The following is a 27,790-nucleotide window of genomic DNA, read 5'->3' on the forward strand; positions in this document are numbered from 1 at the left end:
GCGGGCGCGCTGCGCTGCGCTGGGAAGGCGCGCGTGTCTGCGGCCTTTCAGGAGCCCTTCAGCTCTCTAGGCCTTTCTTGAGCCTTCCCGAGGCCGGGTGGGGGCTGCGCCCCTTCGGGTATGCCCGAGAAGGGAGCGCTGTGGAGCCGGTGGTTTAGAGAAGCCACAGGAACAGAGCAGATGATCCCGTCCTCTGCTGGAGTCCTCTCTCCTGCTTTGGAAACAGTAACCTGCAGACCGGAAAATGAGAAGTCCTGTTACCCACCTGTCAACTCCCGGTCCGTTCTCCTGCTCCTCTGCGTTTCTTTGAGAAGCTAGAGCTATTGGCAGCCTACAGCTGTATCTGCCCTGTAGCACTGAAAGTTGAAAAGCACTTGCTTTCCCACCACAGACTCATGTTTTCACCCACATCCTGCGTGGGTCTGAGCTTTTCTACCTTTTCTCCTATTCCAGTAGTACAAYGATAGAAATCATGCATTGCTTTTCTTCATAAATATAGCTCTCATTATAATATTAACATTTCTCAGTATACAAGCAGGGTGTTACTTTGGTTTTTCACAAGCATTCTTTCTGTTTCCAGGGTAATTATCCATTCACAAGAGAAAGAATATGGTGATCCAGATTATATTCCCATCAACAGCCGCTTTAAATGTGTACAAGGTACTGACTAAGTTACAGTGSGCTCTCTAACTTGTTGTGGCAGGAATTGACTGCTGTTTATTAGCAAGAATAGAGTGAGGTCAATGTCATTCTTGACCAGCCTCTTGAGCATCTGTGCTGTTTGAATGCTTCTTTGTGGAACTAAAACTCCAGAGTTTCTGGACTCCTGCTTCTTCCAGATCTGAGTGAGGAGTCTTTMCATCTCAGCATACAGTTGTGATGAACTTGGCGAGTTGAGAAAGGGGGGGGGGCTTGGCTGGCTCAGTGTAGTAGACATCATGCAGAGCCAGTGTTTTCAGCACTTGTCTGTAATGACTGAAAATTGATGGCTGTTCATAGCTGTCTGTTTTCTCCATTAAGATGAAAATTGTGAGGAATAAAAACACCGTTTCCTAGATAAGTTTATGCCCTCTCTATTATTCAGCATCATTCTGCCCATAATTTTTACTGTGAAGACAAGCTCTAAAGTTCATTGATAAGATCATATGGGAAGAAACTTCTGTTCATGTATACATAGAGAATTCTGAGTACAGAACTGTCAGGTTGGTGTTTTTCAGATGAACTACACCTATGTGGGACAAAACATCGAGATGTGTGAGAACTCTGAATGTTAGGAATCTCCCCTGTGACACTTTAATTGTGCAGAGTCTGTCTAGGCTGATCAAATATGACTGTTCTCTCTGCTGGAGCCATTATTATTGTAGAGATGTAAACTAAAGCTGTTTGTTCTTTGTTGGGACTCTTCTGTGGCTAGAAGCAGGCGGCACACTTTTATTGAGTACTGAATTACCACAGCATTCAGTGTGAACTCTCTTGATCCTGTTTTTCTCTCTTCCAGAGGCAGAAGAGACTCTACTGATAGATATAGCAACAAACAGTAAGTTGTATAACCAAGACAGTCACATGGCTAAAGCTTTCAGCAAACAGGTTGCATGTTGGTCACAGATGTATGCTTTTTCCTCTTTTGCCTGCTATCTCATACTCTTTTTCTATACTCTGTGTTTGTCTTTCCATTAGATATGGATTGTATTGTCTATAAAGCCGTGATCTGACTCTTTTATGCTTCCTAGTGGGCATTCAGTTGTCGTGACAAATATACCCAGATGGAGGAACTGCCATTTGGTTGAACTTTAACTTCTTAAGTATTTCCTCAAAGTCCTGCCCAGCCCTCTGAGCCTTTCTCATTTCTCTTCTATCTGCTTGACTTGAACTTGAGCCTAGTTTACTGTCTGCCTTTTTAGATGGATATTTGCTAATACTCTGCCTTGGCACTGCTTTGACCTCTTCTTTAGAGAAATTTTTCTCAGTACTCTTCAGTGCTCTTTGCTACCTGGCAACAGGGGTAGGGAAGTATTCTTAAAACCAGGAAAACATGATTGATGATCCTCCGAATGTGGCAGACTCTCAGAAGCACAGGGAAACTAGCTTAGAGGCAAATTTGCATAGGAAAACGTAGGTGGATGTTCGTTTCCATTGACAGGCTCAAGGATACCTAGYAAGCCTCATCATTGGGAGGGCATAATATGTGTGAACCAGACTTGACTGTATCTCTACGTATCTGTTTTTATGCCTGAAGCAGGCTGTAAGATCCGGATACAAGGTGACAAGACAGATGAACGGCTCTTTGAAATCCCTGATGAGGAGCGTTGCTTGGGCTTCCTTTCAGAAATACAGAGCATACAGGAAGGTAACCAGACTTATAGTTGTGTTTGTTAAATCCTCAGATCACGAGCAGTTTCTGACAGGCCTGGGTTTTTTTTTCAGCCCACTTGAAAGCTTCTCCTCTTGAAAATAAGGACCCAGCYAGCTGGCATCAGGTGAAGAACCTTGCAGGCCTGCCACAGACTTCTGTTCCAGGTATTGAAGTCACCTTTGCGTGCACAGTGGTCAGCATGTACTAGTGAGGCCCTCAGTGGCTGGGAGCTGTGGTTGATCCTGTACTCAGCAGTTTGGCTAGTACTTCTGCTCTGTTTCCTGATTCCACCTTATCCTGCAGAAAATAAAACATCTTAGTTTTGGGGCTCTGTTGCCCTGGACTGTCCCTTATTGAATGCTGTCTTCTGTCTAGTGCCTTGGTTTGCATACTCTAAGCTCTGTTCTGCYTTGGCCTGTGGTCAGTACCTATTTCTCTCATTCCATGTCATCAGGGATAGTATATCGCTATTAGCATTTGCTCTTTCACTTTCTGCAGAGTTATATKACTTCCTTCTTGTTTTGAGCTATTTTAAATTGTGTTTGAGGGTGTTTTGCTTGGCTCCTTCCTTATAGGAGCTCTGGGGTTTGAGGATGACTTCAGTACTATAAGCCTGGAGAAGAAAAGAAACATACAAAACCACCAAATTGGATCTCGTCGGGAACCTCCACCTCCTCCTGTGCCTCAAAATAGGCAGTAAGYAACATGATGGATCTGTTCCCCTTTTTTCCTCCTCTTTCTAGACAGCAGGACTAGTTATAATTCTGCTCTTACTTCCTTCCTAGATTTCAGCGAGAGAGAGAAGGTGCATCAAGGGACCAGCCAAAAGTAACGAACACTATGCGCAAAATATTTTTGCCAAACACCCAGTCAGGACAAAGAGAAGGTCTCATTAAGCACGTGCTTGCCAAGAGAGAGAAGGAGTATGTTAACCTTCAGAACTTCAGGTCAGAGCTGCTTCCGGAACTGTGACTGAGGAACAGAGTGCATAGATGGACAAGGCTTTTTCCTCTCTTCTCTGAGCTCATATCTAGTTCAGGTTTAAAATCTGACCAGTCCTGATGGGTTGGCAGCCTGAATGGCTAAGCAGGGGTCAGTGCACATTCAAAGTAAACAGATGTCTACAGTGCAACTTCTTTGCATCCTTACCTCTATATGTGTCAGATCTCTTGACCCTCAAGTAAGACTGAAGTGACTGGGCAGAAAGAGGATAAAGGCAGCTTTGGCCACTACGCTTAGTGTCATCACATGAATTTTAAGAGCCAGAAGTTATTTGCTGTCTCTAGTGTCTTTCATTTTGCAGCGTTCAGTGAAATCCCTCAGATTAGCATCACTAAAAATGAGCCAAACCCAGAAGTATTCTCAGTTAACCCTTACTTTGTGTGACCCTCTGAGCACTGACAGCTCACGCTTTGCATCTGCTCCCAACCTGGATGCACTGGAGAGGCTGAGCTGATGCAGTGTTTATTTTGCTTTCTAACAATTCAACTGCTTCTGTATTCCAGATTTTTTGTGGGGACATGGAATGTGAATGGGCAGTCTCCAGACAGCAGCTTGGAGCCCTGGCTTGTGTGTGACATGGAGCCTCCAGACTTCTATTGCATCGGGTGAGGAGTGATAATCTCATATTGACTTATGACGCTAGGTTTCTTGTTGCTCTTTCTTGTGTGCTGGTGGATTGTATTTATTTTATGTTCTTGTCATGCTCTAAAAGGTTCCACAAAGCAGAGCTGTGTCTCAGAAGAGCAGTCTTAGGGAAAATAGTCATTTGGATGAGGCAGAGCATCAGATTAAACAGGAGGCTGGTTTGACATAACAAAGCAGATTTTCCTGGAGGCATCCCCTGAGCCCTTTGGTTATCCTCAGACTAAAAGTAATACCTCTCAGGGAGATGGTTTTTAGAGTGTATTTCAGTAAGGTCTCTAAGGCACTGTAGTGAAATTCCGATGCTTTATTTAGCAAGTGAGAATGAGTAGGGTTTTTTCCAAGAAAAGATATTCAGAGTTTCACGTTGGAACCCTCTTGTAGAAGGAGGCTGATTTGTAGGAGAGGTGGGATGTGCTAAATTGGCTTGGTTTTAGGTTCCAGGAGCTGGACCTCAGCACGGAGGCTTTTTTCTACTTTGATTCTGCAAAAGAGCAGGAATGGCTGGCTGCTGTGGAGAAGTCCTTGCACCCTCAAGCTAAATATAAGAAAGTGAGTCCTRTTCAGTTATATGGGGTTGTTGTCACAGAGCTAACCTGATTGGAAAGAAAACAGARATGGGCTTTCCCTTTCTTCACCTGACCCAAGTAGCAGAGAACAGAGGACTCAAGGGTGTGTACTTGGAATGTTTGTACCTGTGTATCGTATACACTGAAATAAATCTGGAGAGTCTATTTCTGTGTCACAGTCATAGGAGAATATTTTACTTTAAAGTAGAAGTTTATAAAGACAGAGATCAGAATAATTCTGAAGTAAAAGAGGCAGGTGTGAGGAAAGTAATGTGCTCAATAAAATCATGGTAGTGGGTTCAAATTCTGTGTTATTCTCACGCCTTTACACTATAGAAACAAGTCGTATCTTCAACTGTAAATTAAATTAATAGCTTTTCTTTTAAAGGAACGGACTAATTTATCTCGAGAACAGTCTTCCAGAGGAGGTTATCTTGGKACAGAGTTACTTCAGTTGTGATAGTTTAGCTTTATTCTGGCTGGTTTGGAGTAAACAGTTTGTTTTCTGCTCCATTGTAGCAAATTTGTCTTTCTGCTGTAGGTAGCAGCCCTAAGTACACTAACCAGTTTCCCCTTCTTCCTTAGCCTGTGCTTTCTCTGTCACACACCTTTGCTTGCTTTGATACAGATAATCAAAAGCAGGAACAAAGCACCTTGTTGGATTGAGATTCAGAAAGAGGAAGCTAGGGGGTCATGACCTGAACTGAAGAGAGACTGATGTTCCTGTGCCTTTTCTTACTGGATTTTTTCAGGCAAATTTTTCTCACCCTTGTGAAAAGGAGAGAGCACGATATGGCTGCAGGCAGGGGGAAGTAACTGAAACTGTAGATAAGACTCGTGGCTGCATGCAAATTTCAGTCCTGCGGAGTATACTGAATGCTCTGCCTCCTCCAGTGTAGTGCTGTGGGGATGAGTTAAGCTTCTTCCTTCACTACATAGGCTTAATCCCAATACATTTTAATATTTTTACACTTCCAGAGTGAGCCAGTAGAATGTGTGCTTAAGCTGATTAGGCCATCTACGTGGCCTTGGAGGGGAGGACCCCTGCCTTGATTTTGAAGGAAGGTCRTGGACAGATGTGTGATGACGTAGCATGTGTCAAAGAATCAGTGGGAGACCTGAGATCCCTGACAGAACAGTGTGTATTGGCACTGTGTTAACATAAGAACCTCATCTCCAGAAGAGATGCTTTTCCTTAAAGAAGAAATGTTTTCTGAAAAGCAGACAGTTCATATAACACAGCTGTGCTGCCTTTTGATGCCCTCTATGTCGGGCATGATTGACCTCAGGAAATATGTACTTTTCTGTCCATTTCTGTCTGATACATCCCACTGGTTTTGTGGTGTAAAGTTCTGAGTAAGCAGAGATGAGCACCTACTCTCAGCTGAACCCACAGCCCTCAGTGTCAGTCATAACCGGAAGCCTTCTGTGACATGCGTAACTAGCCTACTCAACTTCTTCTTTGGTTGTTTTGCTGATTAGAGTAGTACTTAGTATAAAAGGTTGCGAGTTAAGGAATAGACTCTGGATATTTGTCACCTCACAAGACAGCACTGTTTGTAGAGAAATACCAAAGAATTGGGGGTGTACCGAGCTCAGCACCACTAATGGCCAACTGCTGTTAGAGGRTGATAGATTGTCCTCCAAAAACTAGCTTTGGGAAAGGAGGTCCTTTGGGTGGTATTGCAAGCAGGGATTAAGTACAAAACATGATGGGGGACTGGGAGGCTCAGAGAAGCAGAGYATCAGGTGAAACAGACAAATTAGAAGTGCATTTCCACTGTTTCTCTGGGAGATCAAGGTACTTTTTATTTTTACAGGTGCAAATGGTCCGTCTAGTTGGGATGATGCTACTTGTATTTGCTAAGAAGGATCAGCTGACTAATATCAGAGATGTCATGATAGAGTCTGTGGGCACTGGAATCATAGGAAAGATGGTGAGTCACCCAGGCCAGTGTATCCATGTGAGAAATGACACAGTAAGGTTTCGTTTATGTTTCTGTTCCACCCGCCTGCTCTCCCTGGTGTCTCTTGCRCATTCTTGCATAACAACTGTCAATACCTGCTCTTCACAGGGTAACAAGGGTGGTGTGGCTGTGAGGTTTGTGTTCCACAACACGACGTTCTGCATTGTCAATTCCCACTTAGCTGCTCACGTGGAAGACTTTGAACGGCGAAATCAGGATTATAAGGATATCTGTGCTCGAATGACTTTTGTAACCCCTGATGACAGTCTACCTCAGCTCAACATCATGAAACATGAGTAAGTTTCTCTTGCTGTTTTMCATTCCCGAAGCCAAAGAAAATTGCAGCAGCAGGAGCCTTAGCGCAGATAAATTTTCTGGCTTAATTAACAATATAACTACAAATGCCAAGGTCTCTTGTGTACCAGAGCTCCTACAGTCAGACTAGTGGGTCAACTTCTTGCTGTGGTGACTTGTGCAKCTTGTCTCTAGCAATCCTATTCTCATGTGTTGTATATAATACTTTTATTTCAGGAGGCACCATTCATGAGTTGGTGGCTGAATGTTACCAAGTCTGAAGAAACTCAGGCAGGGGTTGTGATGATTAATAGAATATGAACAGTGTAAGGAAAGGAAGAGCAGGATAGGGAGAAGTTCTGTGTGCAGTGCTTTTTAGGCATTTCTGTGCAAGAAGTGCTTACAATTGCTGTTTCAATTTCTTCCTGAGCAATTAGATGATATGCAGGCAACACTTRATTTTTCTAGAGTGACAATGGTGTTACATAATCCAAATAAGTCAAAACATATGCAACAAAGCATATTAATTAAATTTGCKTAAACTTATATACAAATAATTAAAAATTATTTGTACTTAATGTTTGAACTACTGAAAACTGAAAATAAAATGTAGAATGAGCTAATACAGAAAAACCTTCAAACATCAGCTTATCCTTGATAATCCACTAATAGAAAGTTTGARAGTTGATTGTAAACGGGAAGAGCTTTGATGCTAGAAGGGGTTTAGATTTTAATCCTTGAATGAAACCTTTATGGAGTAAAGGAATAGCATACTACCAGTATTAGTTTTTTAGCTGCTGACAAAGACAAAGCTGTAGGTCTAAGCTCAGGAAAGATGTAGGTTTGAAAGCTCAGATAAGAACGGAATAAGACCTGGTGCTGATGACTGCAGAGATGTGGCTGATGGAAAAAATACCACAATAACATTCTGCAGATCATAAACTCCATGGAAGCTTAACTCTGCTTTTGCTAATTTTAGACTGGTCAGTTTTTGCTAGGTAGATGTTAAAGTAGTGGTTTGATGTGATTACAAAAAAGATAGTGGAAAACAAACTGGTAAAACCATACTATCATTTGAGGTGTGAATGCACAGATAGATGYACATAAGCCTGTGTAGCTGGTTAACGAGCAGGAATGGGCTGTGTCACTGCCCTCCTTTGTACAAAATAAAAGCTTGCACACTAGATGGGCTTCTTTTAGCCTGAGAAATTGTGAAGCCAGCTGACATATGCTGGTTTCATTTCAACAGAGAGTGCTGATGTTTTCAAGGCTTTTTTTCAGACTAAGTCAAACTCAAGCATCTCATTGCACTGAGTCTTCAATCCCATGTGGGATTTCAAAGGAGATAGAATTAGTATTTTCATTATCTACCACCTCTAGAAATCTCTACTGTCAATCTTCCRAGTCTGCTTCTGTTCCATGTGTCTCAACCTCAATCACCAGCAGCCAGCTGTTCTCCTACTTTCTGTATAGCTTATGATACTAACCACTGGCTCTTCTTTTCCATGTTTGTGTTTTTCTTCAGTGTTGTCATCTGGTTAGGAGACTTGAACTACAGGCTTTGTCTCCCTGACGCCGGTGAGGTGAAAAGTCTGATCAGTAAGAATGAGCTTCAGAAATTGTTGACATATGACCAGGTTAGTGAACTCCGCCTGTTTACTCAGTGCTTGTGTGATCATCTTGGYTTGGCTGTTATCACAGACACCCTGTGATAATAGACTTTAGACAGAACTCGGAGTGCCTTGGTGACATGGATTTTCTACTATAGACATCAGTCCTCTAAACCAAAATAGACTATCTGATATTGGGATTAACTGAATTACTTGGAATATTACTATACAAGCTTCTGTGTCTCTCACTGGAAGATTTCTCTCTTACATGCAAACAACAAGCTGGAATGTTTGAGTTTGTAACAGTAATAAAAGCTTCTGCAGTCAATGTCCTCGAGAAGGTATTAATTTGTAGACTAGTGCTTGTAGTCAAGGCTCTCTGCTCAGCTACTCTGACCTAAATTCTGTGCTGGAGTCTGCACTGCTGAGCGTTTCTCTGCAGCACCCTGGAAACTGAGACAGCACCAGATGCGCCTTTAAAATGAAGTATTGTATCCATGAAATATGAACAAAAATAACGTGATATCTCTGACACACAGTTTAATGATAAATCTAATTGATTCTGTTCTATAGTTTATTTTTACTGTATTGCAGAACTTAACGCAGGAAACGATTGCAGCTTAGATTTTTTGAGAAGAAACTAGGAAAATTTGCAGAAGAGCAAGAGAAAAGGAAGATAGTGTCAGGTTGTCAGCCAAGGGCACTCTGGGGGCTTTTGCTAAAATGATTGGCGGTGAAATATTAATGATGGTGATATTTAAGCCTGAAAACTAGTGAAGGAATTTAACACTTAAGTGGAATGAATAATATTTCCCTTAACTGTTGTTTTATGCTGTCTGAGTGTTCTGTCAAGCAGTGATGTGTCGACTTGTATTCAGTCTGTTTAGAAAAAACGCCATGGATGTGTTGCGTTTCTATCTTTGTTAAAGGGGTAGTATCTAAGGTGTGGTTTGGAGGATGAGAGGTAGAATCTATGGTGATTTCCATAACTTTGGGATGCAAATGTTCTGTCTATAACTGCTTTCCAGAACTGTGCAGTGTGGAGTTCTGTTGGTTGTCTTTTTTTTCTTCTTCTCCCCTCTAAGAAACGTTATTTTCCTTCGTTTAGTTGAATATTCAGCGTACTCATAAGAAAGCATTTGCTGATTTCACCGAGGGAGAGATTAAATTCATCCCCACATATAAATATGACTCTAAAACAGATCGTTGGGATTCCAGGTAAGTCTGCTGCTYATGTTCAAGTTTGCCTATGACACCAAAAGCATTTTCTCACAGAACTTGACTTCCTGCTTCCTGAAGTTAAAAATGCTTCTTAATTTTACAATGATGGCTGGAGTAGAAAGGCAGATTTGTAATCCTTTATTTCCTATACTTTCTGCAATAAGTGGAGACTGAACATGTTGGCCAGACACATAACTTGAARCTTCAGTTGCTGCTGATTCCAAAGCATGAAAGAGGGTAAAGGATCAACTCAGAGGAGACCTGCACTGGGAGGATTTCTTGCTGCTACCRGAGACTGAGGAGCAGTATTAAAGGAATTGAAAAGGATAGAAATGCAGTCTCTGAGTCATATTGTCCCCTGACTCGCACACCAGCAGGGCTGGCTATCTTGCAGTAGCAACAATGATTCCTGCTTGCTCTATGTTTCCCCAAGACATTCCTACTTCTGCTGCAGAAGCTTGCTCTGAATGGAGAAACTCCCAAGGAAGAGTTTCAAACAAACCATATAGCAGTCAGGTTTTATTCTRCCTGTATTTATAAATCAGCACAATACTTAAACTGGAGAAGGATAATCCAAGAGTCAAACTTCATAACATAGTAGTAATAGCTGAGTAGACTTTCCACAGTGGAAACAGTGGGCAATGGATCAAGCTGTAGTGTGCAGTGAAGTCTGGCAGCAAAAGAAACAAGTGCAGCTTGGGTCACAGTACACAYGTGCTCAGGCTATGGGAACAGTCATATTTGAGATCATTTTGTTTTCTGATGCTGCAAGGGGCAGGAATTTAACTGCTGTATAGRGAAATGGGAAGAAAGCAGAAGAAAAGACATAGTATTCAAATTGAGGGAAGTGACAGGAATTCATCCTATCACTGCTGATGCAGCTGTTGGTGGTGGGGTTCAGGGGAGCTGCCTGGCTGTSAGAAGGAATGGCTTGGATGGCTTATTAGGAGTGTTGGATTCCCATGGTAACCTGTGTTTCTTTGCAGTGGAAAGTGTCGTGTGCCAGCATGGTGTGATCGAATCCTCTGGAGAGGGGGGAACATAAATCAGCTCCGGTATCGCAGTCATATGGACCTGAAGACTAGTGATCACAAGCCAGTCAGCGCACTTTTCCGCATTGGGGTAACTTCCTTTATATGCTAGAATAGGATCATGGCTTGATTGTTCATTCCTTTAAGATAACTGTGTAGTCAAGACACATGTGTGAATGCTGTTGCAGAAGAATAAAGTAAATAAAAATAAGGAGTGTCCTTTTGGCAGGTGTGCTGCTATTTAGCAGCCTTRCTGGCCTCAGCTCAGCAAACAACTCAGCATCTATGGTCTTCATGTGCAATGCAGCTTAGCTGTGCAGTGCTGAGACAGTGTTATGCCACATTAGTGCAGGTGATTGCTGAAGTTTATTCCAGCAAGTGTGGTCCTGTAGTCAGTAGAAAGACAATCCTTTCTAAAGTCTAAAAGACTTTAATGGTGCTACTTAGCTTCCAGATGTAACCTATGATATCTGCCATGAGAGTGAGCTCTGGTGGAGTTTGCTATGTCTCACTGGTGAACACAGCAGAAACCTGCAAACAGTTGTGCCTACTGTCATAATGTTGCCTCTGATGTGTTAAGAAAGAGGGTCGCTGGTTCACTTTTGAATGTGTTTGGTGGTGAACAGCTGGCAGCAGATTTGCAGTTCCTAGCTTGATGAATAGAGATAGAGCCCATGTCCATTTTTGCTAGCTCCTGCTGTCTGAGCACCTCAGGTCACTTAAAGGAGAGCCTTTCTCCTCTTTCCCTACATGCTGCAAGATGCCAATGTTGTCACCCCCAGTAATTTCACAGTAGTGGATTTTTCTGTGACCCCCCTTGGCCAGAAAGACCCCAGTAACATCTCTGCAAATGAAATTTGCTTAAAGTTGCCTGTGTAGCTTTGAAGACCATCTGTGCAAATTCTCTTAACCTCCAAGGAGCACACAAGAAGTGCTTGGAGAAATCTTTCACTTCTGATGCAATTTACTCATGACCAAGAGTTCTTATGATGCTGGCCAGAAACTTTTCAGAGTATTTTTTTCTCATCTTCCACAGGTAAAGGTTGTGGATGAGCAGAGATATCGGAAGGTGTTTGAAGACATAGTTCGTATGATGGACAGAATGGAGAATGATTTCCTTCCTTCGCTGGAGCTAAGCAGGAGAGAAGTGAGGATGAAACTGGAAACACTGTCCACTTCCCAAACACGGCAGCTTTAGAAGCACAAGATTGACCTTTAGAGACTTTGATTTACTAAACTGAGTTGTAGGAAATTAAACTTCATTCATCCTCTTTTTACCAGGAATTGGATTAGAAGCAGCATTTTRTCCTTGACAGGTCTTCTGTTAGGAGTTCAGAATTGTGCAGGCACCTCCCAGTCACAGGCTGCCACTGCAGAATCTGGATAGCTGTGTCCCTTCGTGGGTACTAATRAGCTTTGTTTCTTCTTTTGCTCTGTAGTTTGAGTTTGAGAATGTGAAGTTCCGRCAGCTGCAGAAGCAGAAGTTCCAGATTACCAATAACGGGCAGGTCACCTGTCACTTCTCCTTCATCCCAAAGCTCAATGATAGCCAGTACTGTAAGCCGTGGCTTCGAGCTGAGCCTTGTGAAGGTTACTTGGAGCCAAGTAAGTTGAGTTTAATGCTGTCTCTAGACTGTGCTGGTGTAGACTGCCATCCCATCTCCATTCAGTCCTTCCCCTTTTTCTGGTGTCTTACTTTTCCTGCCATCACCCTTGTCTCTCTGTTTGTATTCTGGCTCAGTTTTTGAGGCCTTTGTCCTTGTAGTGTGTTTGTCCATGTAGATGGTCTCTGTGTGTTCTTGAGAGCTTCTGCCTGTTTCAGATGAGAGTGTGGACATCTCCCTGGACGTGTATGTCAGTAAGGACTCAGTGACCCTTCTGAACTCGGGTGAGGATAAAATTGAGGATATTCTTGTCCTTCATCTGGACCGAGGAAAGGACTATTTTCTCACCATCAGCGGGAGCTACCTGCCCAGCTGCTTTGGCACGTCCCTGGAGGCTCTGTGCCGAATGAGACGACCAATCCGAGAAGTTCCAGTCACTAAGCTCATTGACCTGGTRAGTAGCAGTGTTTCTGGAGTGTAGACTGGCATGAATGAGCATACTGGATTCACCCTGTGGGTCTGTTAATGGRGAAGAGAGCAAATTCCCTTTGTTTACTTCTAAAACCAGGAATAATGCTGTGCTTACTCTCAGCTGACTTGCTTCTTCCAGAGCTTCATGTAGTGTTTCATGATTCCTCCCTTCCATGGCCTTCTGCCTGTATTCTCCCCTGCCCCCCATCTCTTTGAGTAAGTTCTAAATATTATGCTCTACATTCATGCTTCATAAAAAGTATGATTTCAAGTGCTCTCTTCTGAGGTGCCTAGGTTCTCCTATAATGGTGAGGGCTCCAATATCCTTTCCCAATTAGACACTTGTGGCACTTGCACTGCTCAGGGGAAGGAATAAACCGAAGCACAAGGACTCAAGAAAAGGATTTGACAATGTTAAATGTATTGATTAATACGGCTCAGCAAATGRCTGATCCTGCAGCCACTCTGGCCAGTACCATCACACTGACCACAGTAAGCAAGTTCTTCAATGCAAGGGTAACATCTCTCTCCCTAAGCTTCATCAGGCCCTAGCACCAATCTCTATCTTTTGCAGCCTTCTGTATGAATATGTGGTGGTGCAATCATGTCCCTGCCATCTCTTATCCTTTTAGTTTCTCATAGTTGATATTGGGATTAAAYTCTATTTTTTGTCTCAGTTCTTGTTTTCAGCCTACCTGCATTTGTTTTTCTTCTATGATTTTCTTTCRTGGCCTTGCTTCAGTGAGGTTTAGAAGTTCCTGAGTTTGTCTATTTACCCATTTTTCTTCAGGCAAGAAAGACATTTCTTGTTCTTTCAAGACTAGCTCAGATTGATTCTCATTTAATTTGTCTGGTACCTTTCCTCTCTTATACTTGTGGTCTCACCCTTCTGTGCATTTTTTTCATCCAGCACGATGCTGCTGTTTCGCAGCTGTGGATTTGAAAGCCTCCACTGTCATTTACTTTTAAACCCTATTGTCTTCCCCTCAGCACCCCTTGTTCTTCCAGCTTCTGCCTTTTATAGTAGGTGACAACTGCTCTTGCAGGCCCAGCTTGTAAAAAGACCATTTTTGTGTTAGAAATTTTATTATGTAATTACAAGATGAGGCTAAACAGAATCCAGGTGGCAAGATAGTGTCTTTGCCTCCTCAATTCAAACAACTAATCTAGGCCTCTGGCTCCTCGTACTTTTCAGGATCCTATTCAAAATAATTCTTCTTGTGTTAGAAATGTATTCAGCTTGGTCTGGAACATTTTATCGGTCTTGGCAGTTTCTGCTCTTGCTTTCTCCTGCTCAGTGCTGTGCACTGACTTTTCTCTTGATGGACAAGAACTTGGGCCTAGACTCYTAGCTTCTGCCCTTGAGAACACACTTTATTACTTTTCTATCTGACTGATTGTACTTTGAGATCTCTTCTGCTTCCTTTACCTCTAGATTTCCCTCTACTGTTATTCATTGATGCATATAGGAGGACAGAGAGTAAAACAATCTGAGAAGAGCAAAAAATAAAGGCACTGTGTGCCAAAATGCACAGTGAAGAAGCAGTCTCTTGTGTTAGGTCAGTTTGACTGCAGTATTTCAGTAACAACATGTTAAGCAAGTTCCATGACTTTGATATATATCTGCAGAAAGCAAACTTCCGTAGTTTATATTATAAAGTTACTGTCATGCTAAAGCTGTTTTAGGTCTATTGTTTTTTGACTATACCTGTGAGTTAAGAAATTCTTAGCGAGAGGAAAAGCTGAACACTTTATGCAGGGAAAACTGGTGGATGTGTCAACCACTGCGCAGCCCTGAAGCATTTTCATCCAATTGCATACCTCTAGCAGTTGTTTGGGCTGCATATGAGGAAGCAAATGTGCTTGTGTATTAAGAGTCTTTCTCTCCCCTGGATTTATATAATGGCAGGGCTTATTCTTTGCGTCAAGGACTTTTCTCAGCCTGAGTGGACTGTGCAGGTTATCTTCAGCAGAGGGAGATCTAGAGAATGCAAGAGGGCAGTAAGGGCCTGAGAGCCAGCTTGGTGCCGGATAGCAAATTGTAGGTAGCAGCTTATTTTGAAATGCTTCTCTCAGTCCTCCTGGRAGAAGCTGCTGGTACTTGAGCGTTTTTTCCTTTAGGATTTCAGTATTTGTATTTCATCCTATTTTTTTCTTGGGATCCACAAACTGAAACGCAGGAAGTTCCACCTGAATAGAAGGAGAAACTTCTTTCCTGTGAGAGTGACAGAGCGCTGGAATAGGTTGCCCAGAGAGGCTGTGGAGTCTCCTCTGGAAATATTCAAAGCCYGCCTGGAGGCAACCCTGTCTAACATGCTCTAGGTGACTCTGCTTGAGCAGGGGGTTTGGACTGGATGGTCTCCAGCGGTCYCTTCCAACCTCAACTGTTCTGAGATTCTGTGATCCTATTGTGGATTTTAAAAAACCTGTTGAAAAATCTTTAATAGGAGCAGGTTTTTCTCCGGCAGCTAATAGTGTTGAGCACTACAGAAGGAGAGGTAAACAGCAGAGCAAGCAGTCAGGTGGAAGCGAGACAGTTGAGATGACTCATCCGGTAATGAAACAAGCCTTCTTCTGTGCAGTGTGGCTCTGCAGTGTCCCCAGACCTGTGACTGTAGTCTCTCCCCCTGTGTATTGGAAGAAGACCCTGCACTATCTCATGTTTCGAGCAAGCTGCTCTCTCTGAGAGGCTGGTCTGCTGGGGYTGTGTTAACACGTAGCAAGCCTGTCTGTGTGGGCCGCCTCCAGAGGAGCCAGGTACTGCAGGAAGTGTGGGAAGCCCAAGGCACTGCTCTCTGCTTCACCTAGACATGCCCCTAGCTGCTGCAGCTGTGTTTCCAGCTCGGGTTTTTATTGCTCCTGCACCAAAAGGTTTATTCACCAAAACTCAAATTTGGGCACCCTGCTTCTGCCTTTGGACTCCACTGAATGTAGCATCCTAAGCTGCCAGCCCACACTACACTGGTAAATGGATACTATATTTCAGTATTGGCTGAGGGATCAGACACACAGCCTAGAGGGGGCTTTAGCATGCTCCTRGTTGCAGAGTGTTAATGCTATTAGGTTGAGACAGACAAGCAGCACCACTCATTTCCCTGACTATACGCAAAGCTACTTAGGGGGCCTGTCAGTGACACAGCTGCCACACACTCAGAAATACAGCTTTAGCCTGAGATAAAACATTTACTAGGCCTGATCACAAGGGAAGATGGTTGCAATAATACAGGGATATTTGTGTCTGATTGGGAAGATTCAAGAACAGAAATGAGTGAAGACTTCTTCCTGGCAAATGCTTCTTGTCTGCCTGCGGCCTGAATATTTATTAGCTAGTAAAYGGTGCTGCTGCAAGGCCACTGCTAGGATTTGGTAGAAATTCTGACAGTTATGCGTCATGTGAGCAGGATTTCTGCTAATTGGCAGCCAAATCTCCTACTGCAGGTTTAGCATTGGCCATGTCAGCAAAATGTRTGAAGGAACTGGCATTCAGTGGGCTCTCACAATGCAAATTAGGATTCTGCTTAATCTTAGATCACATTCTCTCTGTTAATGATACTTTTTCCTCTTCTTTCTTTCCCACTCTGCTCTCAGGGAGAAGACAGCTTCTTAGAAAAGGTAACACAAGTGACACTTGGGGAAGTCTGTTTCTGGCTTGTGTTTGTGAAGGATGAGGGTTTTTGCTGTGTTTTCTACTGGAGAGGGAAGGGGAGGTGGGTCCAGAAGGAAGTGCTTGCTCCAGCAAAGCCTCTCAGTGCAGCTGAGGGCCCAGAATAGATGAAAAAGTGTAGGAGCACAGAATGACCCTGTAGCCAAGATGGGACCAGCCCAACTGAGCTGCTTAAAGCTCACCTAATTTGCTTTAGGCAAAAAATAGTCTGTACTGATCCAGGCGTGAAATATGAATCTTTCGAGAAAAAAAATGGCAWCTTCTGGCATATCTGAGTTAGCTCTGAACATGCATATAAAATAGAATTCACCATAGCAGCCTTTTCAGATATGTGAGGAGAGAACTGAGTTAGAAATTTGAAATCTTTTGCTGTTTCCTTCTTGGCATGTCCTCATGGAGGCATCTGGAAGGCCTCATGTAGGAAGCAGAAGTTCGTCTGGTTCCTCAAGCAGCGCAGCTCAGGCTGCCTAAGCAGGATCACTGCTTTGCTTTGCACTTGTGCTCTGCACTGGAGGCTAAATGAGTCAAACTTGTTTTTGAAAGAGTGGGTGGGAGACAGATGCTGTTGTGTACGTAGCAGTGCTGCTCCTGCTCTCTTCCTGTGCCAGTTGGTAACCAGTGTGAGTGACTTTGTGTGAACTTCCCAGGCTGGGTGACTTCTCCCTCTCCAGGCTGTGAATGCAGTGACTGAGTACGATAGGAAAGGAAATGGATGCCCTCCTCTCCAAGAGGTATTGGATTCGAGTATTGAACCAGACTCTCTCCTAGTCGTGGGAAAGGGAACGGTTTGGTGCCTGTCTCCTGGGAACATCCTTTTGCAGAATCTGTCTCTACCTGAAGAGCAGGAGAGATGAGACCTCCCTTCTCTTCCTCACACAGGACAGGAGAGGGCGCTCGATGCCCAGCTGATGCACAAAGATAGCTGAAAGCTCTGTGTCTTCACACCTCCCCGAGGAGCTGGGGAGGTTCGTGCCTTGGGGATCTCTGCATATCTCCAGGTCATACTCTGGGCAGCCTGATGGGAGYGAGTGCTGCTCTGGCACTCAGCACCAGTCCTCCCATGCCATGGAGTGGGGTTTTTTTCTTTTGAAGAGCCCTTGGCTTTCAGTGAGAGTCTATAGGTCTTGCCATCCTCCCGTTGGAGGATAGCTGTTAATGCACTCACTTCTGCCCAACATGCTGCTCTCCATCCTTCCCTGTATGCTCAGGTGGGTGAGGCAGATGTGCATTCATGACCCGATGTCTGCTAGCTAGGTAAAATTTAGTAGTGCATGGGGGCAAATTTGTGCTGTGCTATGGAGCTGGCATGGCTGATGCTCTTGTCGGGAGGGATTCGTGTGCTGCTCTGGTGTCTCTAGCCAGGCTGGGGGAAACCAGACCCAGCCTGTGCTGGCTGTTGGTGATTACGTGCTGCAGAGGGACAGAGATCACAGTGGTAATGTAAGCTGACAACAAAAATCAAGCGCTTTGCATTTGGCTTTTGACTGTCTTCTCTGCTGGTGTCTTTGGGTTGTGTTCCTGCTTGGACCAGTCTTTTCTCGATGGCTCTGCTGAATGTGCTTTTGGAGACCTGTGTGTGACTTTCTTCTTGGAAGCACATGGAAACTGAGAAAAGAAAACATTGAACTTGTTAAAGATTGTTATAACGTAGATTGAGATTCCTAAGCAGTTGAGCTAATCAGCTGCCTCATATGAGTAAGCAGGAAAATATGACAATGGGATGAGGATAGTTTCTGTTCAGCAGAGACATCTTAAAAAAATAACCCWGTGAATAAACTTCAGAGAACTGAACTTAATTTAGTGTTCAGAGAACAATCATGAGGGCATAGAGAAATCAGTAAATGAATGTCGTTGACTCTACATCCAGATGAGATCGGCTGGGTGAGCAGGGAAATGCAGTTGGATTTAACCTAAAATATGGAAGCTAACGCAATTGGAGAACTTGAGAATGTTTGATTCTCTAGAGCATCAGCTGCAGGGTGGAAGTTGTGATGTGAACAGGCCATCTTGGATTGCAAGAGACGCATCCTGTGGGCATTGCTGAAACTGCTGAGCTGTGGTTCTGTAGGGCAATGGGAAGGAGTGGATCTGGGACCAATGGTGGGATGGCTCTGTTCTGTAAAAGCAGTTAATGGCCAGATAAGTCTTGTGCCCTGCTCTCTCCCTCTCTAGGCATGCTTTACCAAGACCATTACAAAAGGACAGAGGTTTTTCTGAAACTTTGTGTGCTCTTTGCCACCAGGAGAAATCTGTTCTGCAGATGGGTTCCCTGGACAGCGAGGATGCAAGTGAGATGCCACTGCAGGTGCCAAAGGAAATCTGGCTCTTGGTGGATCAYTTGTTCAAGAATGCCTGCCACCAGGTGAGGAAGAGGGCCTTTGCCTGTGCAGTGAAGCTCTTCAGGGCTTGGTTACCTGGGAGACTGTACCTGATTCATCAGTAGCATCTGAAGATCAACACCAGATTGGTATTTACAAGACAGGGCTTTTTCCCCATGCTTGAGGTCCTGTTTAGGGGTACAAACTTTCTCTCAGCATCTATGGGGAAGACGAATTTGTCTGATCCTGTGCTAACTCCACTGTCTTTGGACAGGAGGACCTGTTCCAGACTCCAGGTATGCAGGAGGAACTGCAGCAGATTATCGACTGCCTGGACACCAGTATCCCTGAGACAATCCGTATCCTTGCTGAACCTGGCTTATCCTCCTCTTGGACCTGAATTTTCCCAGGAGCCYGCTAACTCCCTTGCAGCAGAACTTGTCTGTGACTTTATTTTGGCAGGGTCCCCCCCTGGAGGYCTGGCTCCCCTCTGTCCACCCCGCAGGTCATGTCTCTAGAAGCTGAAGACATGCTGCCTAAGCAGCCACAGGGCTAAAGTTTTGGAAGCTGGAGGCTACTGGGAGGCTGTACCAAATGCTAGAGAATAGGCACTGGGGGAGCATGATCAACCTAGTGAAGTAGAGCGGCTCTGTGGGGCTGGGGGGTATTGCGGAGGGACTGGGGGGTATTGTGGAGGGACTGGTGGGAAAAGGCAGTGCTAAATGGGTGTAACAGCATTTTTCCTGGAAAGGAGAGAGTGGAGGAGGGTGACCCTGGTGTCAAGGAATAGTTTGGAGAGCTTTGCACAGTCCTGAGGGAGGAAAGGGATCGGATGCTATGCATGACCCTTTACTCCCCATGACCCAGCGGGCAGTAACCATTCTGTGGCTGAAGCACTCCTCATCTTCCTGGAGGCTCTGCCAGAGCCAGTGATCTGCTACGAGCTATATCAGCGATGCCTCGACTGTTCACATGACAGCCGACTGTGCCGACAGGTGCRGTGCTGCCTCCATCCTTACATCCCCTTGGTGCAGGTTCTGGGCAGCTTTCCCCTCTGCCTGCTCCTGTGAGCTCTGCCTTAGTCAGACCTGCTGGGCCTTGCTCCCTTCCCATGGGCTGGCAGGCAGCTTTGAGAGAAGGACCTCTGAGGCTCTTCGTGGTGGGTGATGGTGTGCGTACTCTAGCAATGCTCTCCTGCCCTGAGGTAGGCTTAGGTGTCTCCTGAGGCACTGCAGTGCTTCCTGGCAGCCCCAAGAGAGCTGGAGGCTTCCAAAGAGATTCCAGACATGCCCTGTGTCACCCTGAGTGAACAAGGAYGAGCAACCCCAGGGAGCGGAAGAGCCTCTACCAGTCCCAAGGGCTTAAGCACCTGCTAAAAGCTGCAGTTGCTRTGCTTGTGCTAAGGAATACAACTGAGCAGAGCAGCTCTTAAAATAGCTGGTGGGGCAAAGAGCAAGACCAAGYGAGTGTCCTTGGGCAGATGTGTTTTCAGTGCTAGCCTGGGGGAAACATCTCATCCTTGTGCTGTTGCTGCGCAGCCAGGGAAGTGAGAATTGAGATACTGATGGAGACACAAAGAGCACTAGTTTCTACCAAGTGGTACCTATAAGTAGCATTAGCAGAAGCCATCATCATCCTATGTCCTGGGCTACAGCCAGAGGCTTGTTGCTTTCCTTCTGGGTTTGTGACTTGTATTTGTGGTCATACAATGGCTCAGAGGCGACAGGAGGGGAAAGGCTGCCCATTTCAAGACTGGACTACTACAGCTGGAATGATCGGTGCTTAGAGAGCTTCCTGTTCTTGTTTCTTTGCAGGTGATTTCTCAGCTGCCTCGTTGCCATCGCAGTGTGTTTCGGTACCTAATGTCATTTCTCCGGGAGCTCCTCAAATATTCAGAAGACAACAATGTCAGTGCCAACATGATTGGTAAGAATTTGTAGCCTGCCTGCTCCCCTCCTGCTGAAACGTAACCTTTTCCCAGAGCCCTTCAAGGCCTCCTTCTGTGTGATAACAGAATCTTGCCTCCTTGTGCAGCCACCCTGTTCACCAGCCTTCTCCTGCGGCCTCCACCCAATCTGATGGCAAAACAGACTCAGCAAGACCGCCAGCGTGCAATCAACTTCCTCTTCGGCTTCCTGCTTGCAGGGGATGAGGAGTGACCCCTGCATCTGTGCCAAAGCTGGGGCCCTGCTCTGTAGGCCCTGTGCTGAGGCCAGGCCTCTGATGGTTCCCGAAGGTTGGAAGGCTCTAGGCTACTCAGTGCTGTGTTTACAGTTGGAAGGAAGCATTCTCCTCTCCTTCCCGCTGCTGTACCCTACACTGCAGAGGACCTGYACGCTCATTGCACTGCCATCCAAGTCAGGAGCCTTCTGCTTTCTCCTTAGGATSTAGGTGGCTTTGCTGGTGCCCAAGCACTGTGCCAGCAGCCTGGCCTTCCCTTTGCAGTGCCACCAGTTCCCTTTAGSCATGCTTCTCTCTCTTTTCCTCCATGATGTTTCTGGAGTCATTGCTGGGAAGGGTAGAGACTGCAGATGCCCTTTGAGTACTGTGGCAAAGCTGGCTGGTGCTCAGCCTACATGCTCTGGTGCTGCGTGGGTGAGGCATACATACTGGTATGTACTGGTGTTACTGGTCAGCACCCTGCACTCTGTCGTAGGCTAGCATTGGTCTTATGTCACCCTCTGCCTTGAAGCAGACCAGGCTCACTCTGTTACCCCTCCACTGTGCTACAAAGACAGGACGATGGCTGTACCAGGAGGGTTATCTGGATGTTTGGCATCTTCCCTCCCCTCCAGCAGTGCATTGTCCTCCTCCTTTGGTTTTGATTTGTAARGCTCTGGCACTCAGGCTTTCTCCCCCTCTGGCTTTCTGGCACTGGCATGTAGGTCTTGCTCCCTTCTCCCTTCCCTTTTGCCCTAGCTTTGCTCTGGGACATCTGGGTTTGTGGCTGGCTGTTGGRGGATCCTGGTTCAGGCAGTGCTGTTACACTCAGCTTCTCTAGGACTSTCTCCGTGTGCTGGCACTGAGTAGGATGCATAGAAGAGGATGCAGGTCATGTCCCTCCCAGCTCTGCTTGATGAGCCTCAGGTGATTAAGGTGGTAATGGGTGCTGTCCTCCTCTCTGAGGTGCTGCAAGGAGCAAGTGGGGTGAAAGGAGCCATGAATTCACCTCAGGGCTGAGGTGGAGGCCAGTGGTCATATAGGGAGCTAACATGTGGGGTGTTTCTAGTGCTGGGGTCAGGCAGAGCTAGGGGGGAGGGCACTCCTTGGGGCTGGGCACTGATGGATGCAAGGAGGGAGGCTTGTCCTTACCAAAACACTAAGCAGAGACCTGCCAACTTGGGCCACAGGCCCAGACAGGGACTTTCCCCCTGCCTGTTGGGACCTTTGAGGTGAGCTGTGACAGGAGCTGCATGGCCTTAGGCAGAGGGAAGTCYGCTGTGAGAGGTGAGATGAGTTGGGGCTGGCATCCAGGAGAAGGTGGCTTCCTCACTGGCTCCTGTGCTCAGCCTGAGCCCTGTGGGACTGGCCATGTCCTGTGCTGCTGTGTGTTCCCTGTGCCCTGGTTGAGCTGCCAGAGGCTCTTGTACCTTGTGCTCTTCTTTTTTTATTATTATTTTTAAATTACATAATTTATTGGGAATCTGTTTGGTCCAAATAAACCTTCATTGTGCAATGAGTAGGTTTGCTGGGCTGGGACTGGCCTCGCTGCCTGCATTGAGCCTGCCGTCTCTCCTGCGTTTGCTCTGCAGTGTGTGCTAGGGGTGGCTGCTCTGGGGCTGGAATGCAGCACAGCACAGTGCCGTGGCTCCACCATCTCCCCCCAGCCCAGGAACTCAGGGCTTGGGCTGTGGGTCTTTCTGGGCACCTTCAGAAGCTGTCCCAGAGGAGCGGGTAGAGGCCCAGTGCTAAGGTGCTGTGCATCCCSCAAGCACCAACAGCCAGAGGCGCAACAGGGCTTAGCCTGGCATTTTCTGCTTTGCCCTGCAGGGCTGCAGTGCCAACCCCTTAGTTGTTGTATCCTCCCATCTCTCTCATCTCCTGCCTCCAAATACTGCTTTCCAGCCTGATGTCAYTTGCTGGGTCTTTCCCCCACCACCATGTTGGAGCATCGTCCCTTCTTTGCAGCTTGGCCAGAGCCAGTGGGCCAATGCGGTGAGATGTCATTCCTCGCCGTGCCGAGGCAGCCCTGCCTGCCACCTGCAGCCCTGTGGAGGCACTAGGTGATGCACTGGGGCCTGGGGCTCCTTCTGCGCAGGGATAGGCTATGGCTTTTCCTGGAGAACAGCTTCAGTGTTGGATGTGCGCAACTGTGGGATCTGGCTCACCATTCCTGAAGAGTGAGAGTAAAGGGCTCAGATCTTCTCCTGCCAGTGCAGAGTAGAAATCTCGGCCAGCCTGCAGGGATGCCAGTGCCACAACATGCCATGGGGCTCTCAGTATGCCCAGGCAGTGATGGCCGTGGTCCCTTCCAGCCACATTCACTCAGCAGCTGGAGCAACAGTGGAGAAAGCAGGGCACATCCTGCCTCAGGAAACAGCCACTGGTGTCATTCCATCTGCTTCCTGCCGTCTCCTTGAGAGCAGGGCTGTGCCCGGGCAGCTGTGCTCGGCTGTGTCATAGACCTGACCGGCGCAAGGTGCTGGCATTATTCCTGCAGCCACCGCATTCCTGGCATTGCCGGTGGAAATGCCAGAGAGGGTGCCAAGTCCTGCCGCTCTCCAGGGATAGACCAAGGGCTAGGCCTCCGCTGGGCTTGGCCAGCAACACAGGGATCATTGGAGGACCAAGGTGGCTGTTGGCACACCACTGTGACCCCCACATGGAGATGGGGGCCTTGTACATACCCTACGACCTGCCAGGGATGCCAGAATAGCCTGACGGTGCTTGGGGTGCATCATGCAGGGTGGTGGGACTGGTGCAGCCCTGTAGCTGCAGGAGGGTGCAGCCAGGGGTTCCCAAGGCCTGGAAGACTTCAGCAGTGGCTTAACCTGTTCCCATCACCTCTTCCAGCACACTGAGCAGCTTTACTTTGCCACTCAGTGAGGTCTCCACAGTGAGCCCCGTCCCAGCCATGCTCTGCAAGGCACCTGCGCACATGCCCAGGGATGGCACCCAGGCATGTGCATGGTGYGGAGAAAGCTACTCGCGCCCACCCCAGCTGTCAGCCGCTGGGTGCTGAAAGCTCGCAACCCTCCCACTTTACCCACTTAGCAGTACTTGCAGCAGCCTGTGGAAGTGCCAGTGATGCTGCTCCCATGTCACTTCACCCATGCCAGCACGTGCTGGTCCCTGCCTGCTGTGCCCGGTCCCCCGGCTCTGCGTTGGCTCCTTGCTGCAGTGAAGGCTCTCTGCTGTGGGCGGAACGAGGGAGCTTGGGCACGATGCACCAGCAGCTCTAAGGAGCCCAGCAGCCTCCCCACCTGCCTGTGGGCAGCAGGCCAGGCCAGGAAAAGCCAGAGATTCCTTAGGCTCTCCCAGCCCAGGAACCTTTTCCTCCAGCACCAGCTGGCCACAACCCAACCGGGGGGTCCTCCCTAGCCTCCCTCTTCCAGGCTATCAGGGGAGGGCTGGGGTCAAGGCCCAGCTGTGCATCTGCTGGCCACAACCCAAGCCCCCCCCCCCACCTCGGCTCCGTGGTGCCCAGTGAGGTCAAGCCAGGCTGCAGGGCATTGCTTGCATACCTGGCAGCAGGCATATCAGAGTCTGCTCCGGAGGAGGCAGGAGGCTCCCAGGCCAGCCATGATGCAGCCCACCGGCTGGCTGTCCTGCCTGCGCYCGCGCAGGCTGCCATACCCCAGCGTGGGCTCCTGGGGGCTGCGGGCAGGGTACAGTCTGGGGGAGGGAAGAAACGCCACTGTGGGGCTCAGGCTGGGGGACTAAGCGGAGACGTAACCTCCCCTCCGCATCTCCTTCCCTGCCACTGGTCTCAGTGGGTGTCRCCCGGCACCGGCCCCAGGCCTCTGCGCACCCCTCAGGGTCCCTCTGGCACGGCCAGGAGCCACGGGTGCCCGGCAGCAGCTCCGTGGCGCACGCTGACGTGCAGCCGGGGTGCGTGGCCCTCCCCAGTGCTGGAGGATGAGCTAATCCAGGCCAGCTGGGCCCAGCCCCATTTCCCCCTGCTCCCAATCCCTGCAGCTGGGGCCTTTCCGCTCCGCKGCGGCCCCGTTAACCCCCTGCCCACCAGTCACCCCATGCCTGCGCTCACCCCCCGCCGCCGCGGGGGGCTGCCTGAGGAAGGGGCACCGGTGCCCACAGCCCAGCCTCAGTCCAGAAAYCGCTCCACACACACCGCCCTCCCGAGAAAAGGTTCGGCTCAAGGGCTGTTCAGCGGGTGGCAAAACCTGCCCGCAGCCACCGGGAGAGGTGCTCAGCCCTGTTGCATGGAGCCCCAGCACGAACTGGAGAGCCCCATGGCACCCATGGACCCTGGCCGCCCCGCTGAAAAAAGAAGGGTTTACTGCCATCAAAACTCTTTTATTATAAAGATGTATTTACACAGAACTGATCTTTACAGACACAAGAGACCCTGGTGACTGGCAGGGACCAGCATCACTCAGAACGACGCATCCCTATTGGTCTCCATTAACGTTTTATACGAAGACTCCTGGCAGCCGCACGCTGCCCACAGCTCGGAGCAGGCCCCAGCCCCGGGGGGGATCCCTGGGGGTCTCCACGCTGGCCAGAGCCAGGAAGGTGAGGACGGGCTCAGAGCCAGCGGGGGCTCAGCACCACAAGAATAAATAGAGCCGCCAGGAGCAGCCACACGCACGCACACGGCCTGGCTCGCCCCGGGACACGGCCTGGCTCGCCCCGGGGCTGGGGCGGGATCGGCAAGGGCCCTCGCAGAACGAACTCCCCACGGCCCCACCAAACGCTTTGCACCGAGGCTCAGCTTGGCGCTGGCCAAGGGCAGAGCTTCCACGCCACAACGCCGAGGATGGCCCGGCTCCCTCCCTTCCAGGCAGGAGCAGAGCCAGAAGCATCTCTCAGCACCACTCCTGTCCCATGAGAGGCAGGGGTGAGGGGCCAGAGGGCTGCATCGGGGACACCCTCTCACCCAGCRCCTGGGACAAACCCAAGGGGCAGCGAGGGGAGATGCCGAGGTGCCTGCAGCACCAGACAGCCGTGGGACATAGTGCCAGGGGCTGGTGCCACCAGGGATGGCTACAGGGAAGAGGTGACATGAGACGAAGGCTCATAAGTGGAGCCTAGCTCTTTAAGACAAGCAGATYGGGCTATGGAGCAGAGAAGATGACAGGGATGAGTCCCTCGAGGGCTGGCGGCAACCCTGCAACATAAGCAAAACCAGGTATCAACAAGTGCCCCTCTGGCACCATCACCCAGGCCCCACGTCGCCCAGCCCCAGGCACCCCCTCACCTGTGTCAGAAGGGCATGGGTCCCTTGTGGGAGAGCCGGGGCCGGGGCCTGCGGTACTTCCGCCAGCCACCCAGCCGACGGCTGGCCCCACGCCGCACACCCTGCGGCTGCACCAAATTCCGGATGAGGCCCTCCTCTGGATCCTTCTCATCTGGCACCTGACCCAGTGGCCCTGAGGATAGCAAGAGGAGCGTTAGCCGGGAGCCGAGGTGGGGTGGCCTCAGCACGGTCCCCACATCTGCCTTGGTGTCAGCACAGGGCTTTCATAGCCCTCCCAGCACAGCATGACCCAGGTCTCCCTGCTCTTTGTGCAGGATGGAGGTTCTGCAGGTCTTCCAGCCGAAATCCTGCTCCTCCTGGCCTGCACGGCTGCAGTTTCGGCTGTGGCTGGAGGCCACCTTGGCTCAACGTGGGCAGGACCGGGGSCCTTGGCAGCAGAGCCCATTTCCTGAATTATCCCCGGCAGGAGTCATTCGCCTGCCAAGTGCTTCCTGAGCTGAGCCAGCCAGGCCACCTGCATGGACACCGCATGGAGCGTGGCCACCTTGTGCAGCCACTGCCACCAGCAGCTCCAGAGGGCACAGAGCAGCCATGCCTTCGGCTCCAAACCCCAGCTGCCTCCTGACACTCCCTGCCCATGCCAAACCCACTGGGCTCTCCACAGATCCCCAGCTTCCTCTTCACCCGCAGCGAGGGGCACAGTCTGAAGCAGACATGTCACATCTACGTTCTTTGGCTCCTCTCCCCACAGGGCAGCACCCATCTCCCTGCATCCTGCAGCCCCCCATGTCACAGCAACTCAGGAGCTGCATGCTCCAACACCAGCACACAGGTCCCAGCACATGTCCAGCACACAGTCCTGCAGCCAGCACATGGGTCCCAGCAGCTGGCCCACTCTGCCGAGCTGGGATGCTCCAGATGCCCAGGAGGATGAGCACCCCAGTGCTGTGGGGCTCCACATCTTGCTCTCTGGCTTCCAGCTGGGAGGGTGGCACAAGAGGTGTCAGAGGCTGCACAATGACACCAACTGTGCCCTCTTCATCCTGTTGGTCTAGCTCAGACTCCAGCCCAGGGARAGGCTTGAACTCCCCCATACCTGGTACTGCAGCTCCATCTCCAGGTGCCACAACCTTGGCTGTGCCCCTACCCCAGGCTGCCACCCAGGCGGGCTATGCCCCAGCTCCCCATGGCAGAGATGGTTCTGGGGCCTTCCCCAGGCTGTTGTTTTGCTCTGCTGTCCTGATGGACAGGGTGAGGTTTGTTACCACCATGAAAAGTGCTTTGTCCATGCTGGGCAGAGCAGTGATTCCCTGTCAACAAGGATGCCATCGGCGAGGTGCCGGGCAACTCCGGGCACTGCAAGGCCCAGGGGGCACCTGGCCCTGTTCATGGCCCTGCTTCCCAGGGAAAGAGGGTCGGTAGGCCCCGAGAAATGGCTCGGTCCCTGCTGGTCTCCCAACGCGGCTGAAGCCGGGCACCTCGGCGGCGCTCGCCACCCGCGGGTGCCCCGTCCATGTGGAAACCCCGCTGGGAGCTGCGCAGCGGCAGGTTGCAGGCTGCGGTGTGCAGGAGGAAGAGCCCAGCTGCGGGGCCAGCAGCAGGCGCCGGCCGCTCCGAGACCCGCACGGCGCCGGCCGCCGGCCCAGCGCCCCCCTCCCCGGCC

General features: G+C 48.8%; 1 protein-coding gene and 1 long non-coding RNA gene across 2 annotated transcripts; one reads left to right on the top strand and one right to left on the bottom strand.

The window, feature by feature from the left end:
• The first annotated feature begins 120 nt into the window (after nt 1-120).
• OCRL (OCRL inositol polyphosphate-5-phosphatase) lies at nt 121-22,425 on the top strand. Its single transcript, XM_085324300.1, has 23 exons — nt 121-278; nt 581-660; nt 1,499-1,537; nt 2,237-2,347; nt 2,425-2,517; nt 2,929-3,049; nt 3,139-3,300; nt 3,859-3,960; nt 4,435-4,549; nt 6,387-6,503; nt 6,642-6,829; nt 8,353-8,464; nt 9,546-9,655; nt 10,645-10,780; nt 11,726-11,836; nt 12,129-12,294; nt 12,512-12,747; nt 16,353-16,376; nt 18,671-18,790; nt 19,021-19,105; nt 19,614-19,741; nt 20,561-20,672; nt 20,781-22,425. The coding sequence occupies exons 1-23, from the start codon at nt 121-123 to the stop codon at nt 20,903-20,905; spliced, it is 2,751 nt and encodes a 916-aa protein (XP_085180426.1). The 3' UTR covers nt 20,906-22,425.
• A 2,777-nt stretch (nt 22,426-25,202) lies between these two features.
• On the bottom strand, nt 25,203-27,775 carry LOC146584726 (uncharacterized). Its single transcript, XR_014898160.1, has 2 exons — nt 26,128-27,775; nt 25,203-26,037 (listed from the first exon to the last, which is right to left on the bottom strand). It is a non-coding gene; the product is annotated as an uncharacterized LOC146584726 (long non-coding RNA).
• Nucleotides 27,776-27,790: the final 15 nt, after the last annotated feature.

This window comes from Rhea americana, unplaced genomic scaffold (assembly GCF_003343005.1).
Source record: "Rhea americana isolate MKP2758 unplaced genomic scaffold, rheAme1 scaffold_90, whole genome shotgun sequence".
Lineage (NCBI taxonomy): Eukaryota > Metazoa > Chordata > Aves > Rheiformes > Rheidae > Rhea > Rhea americana.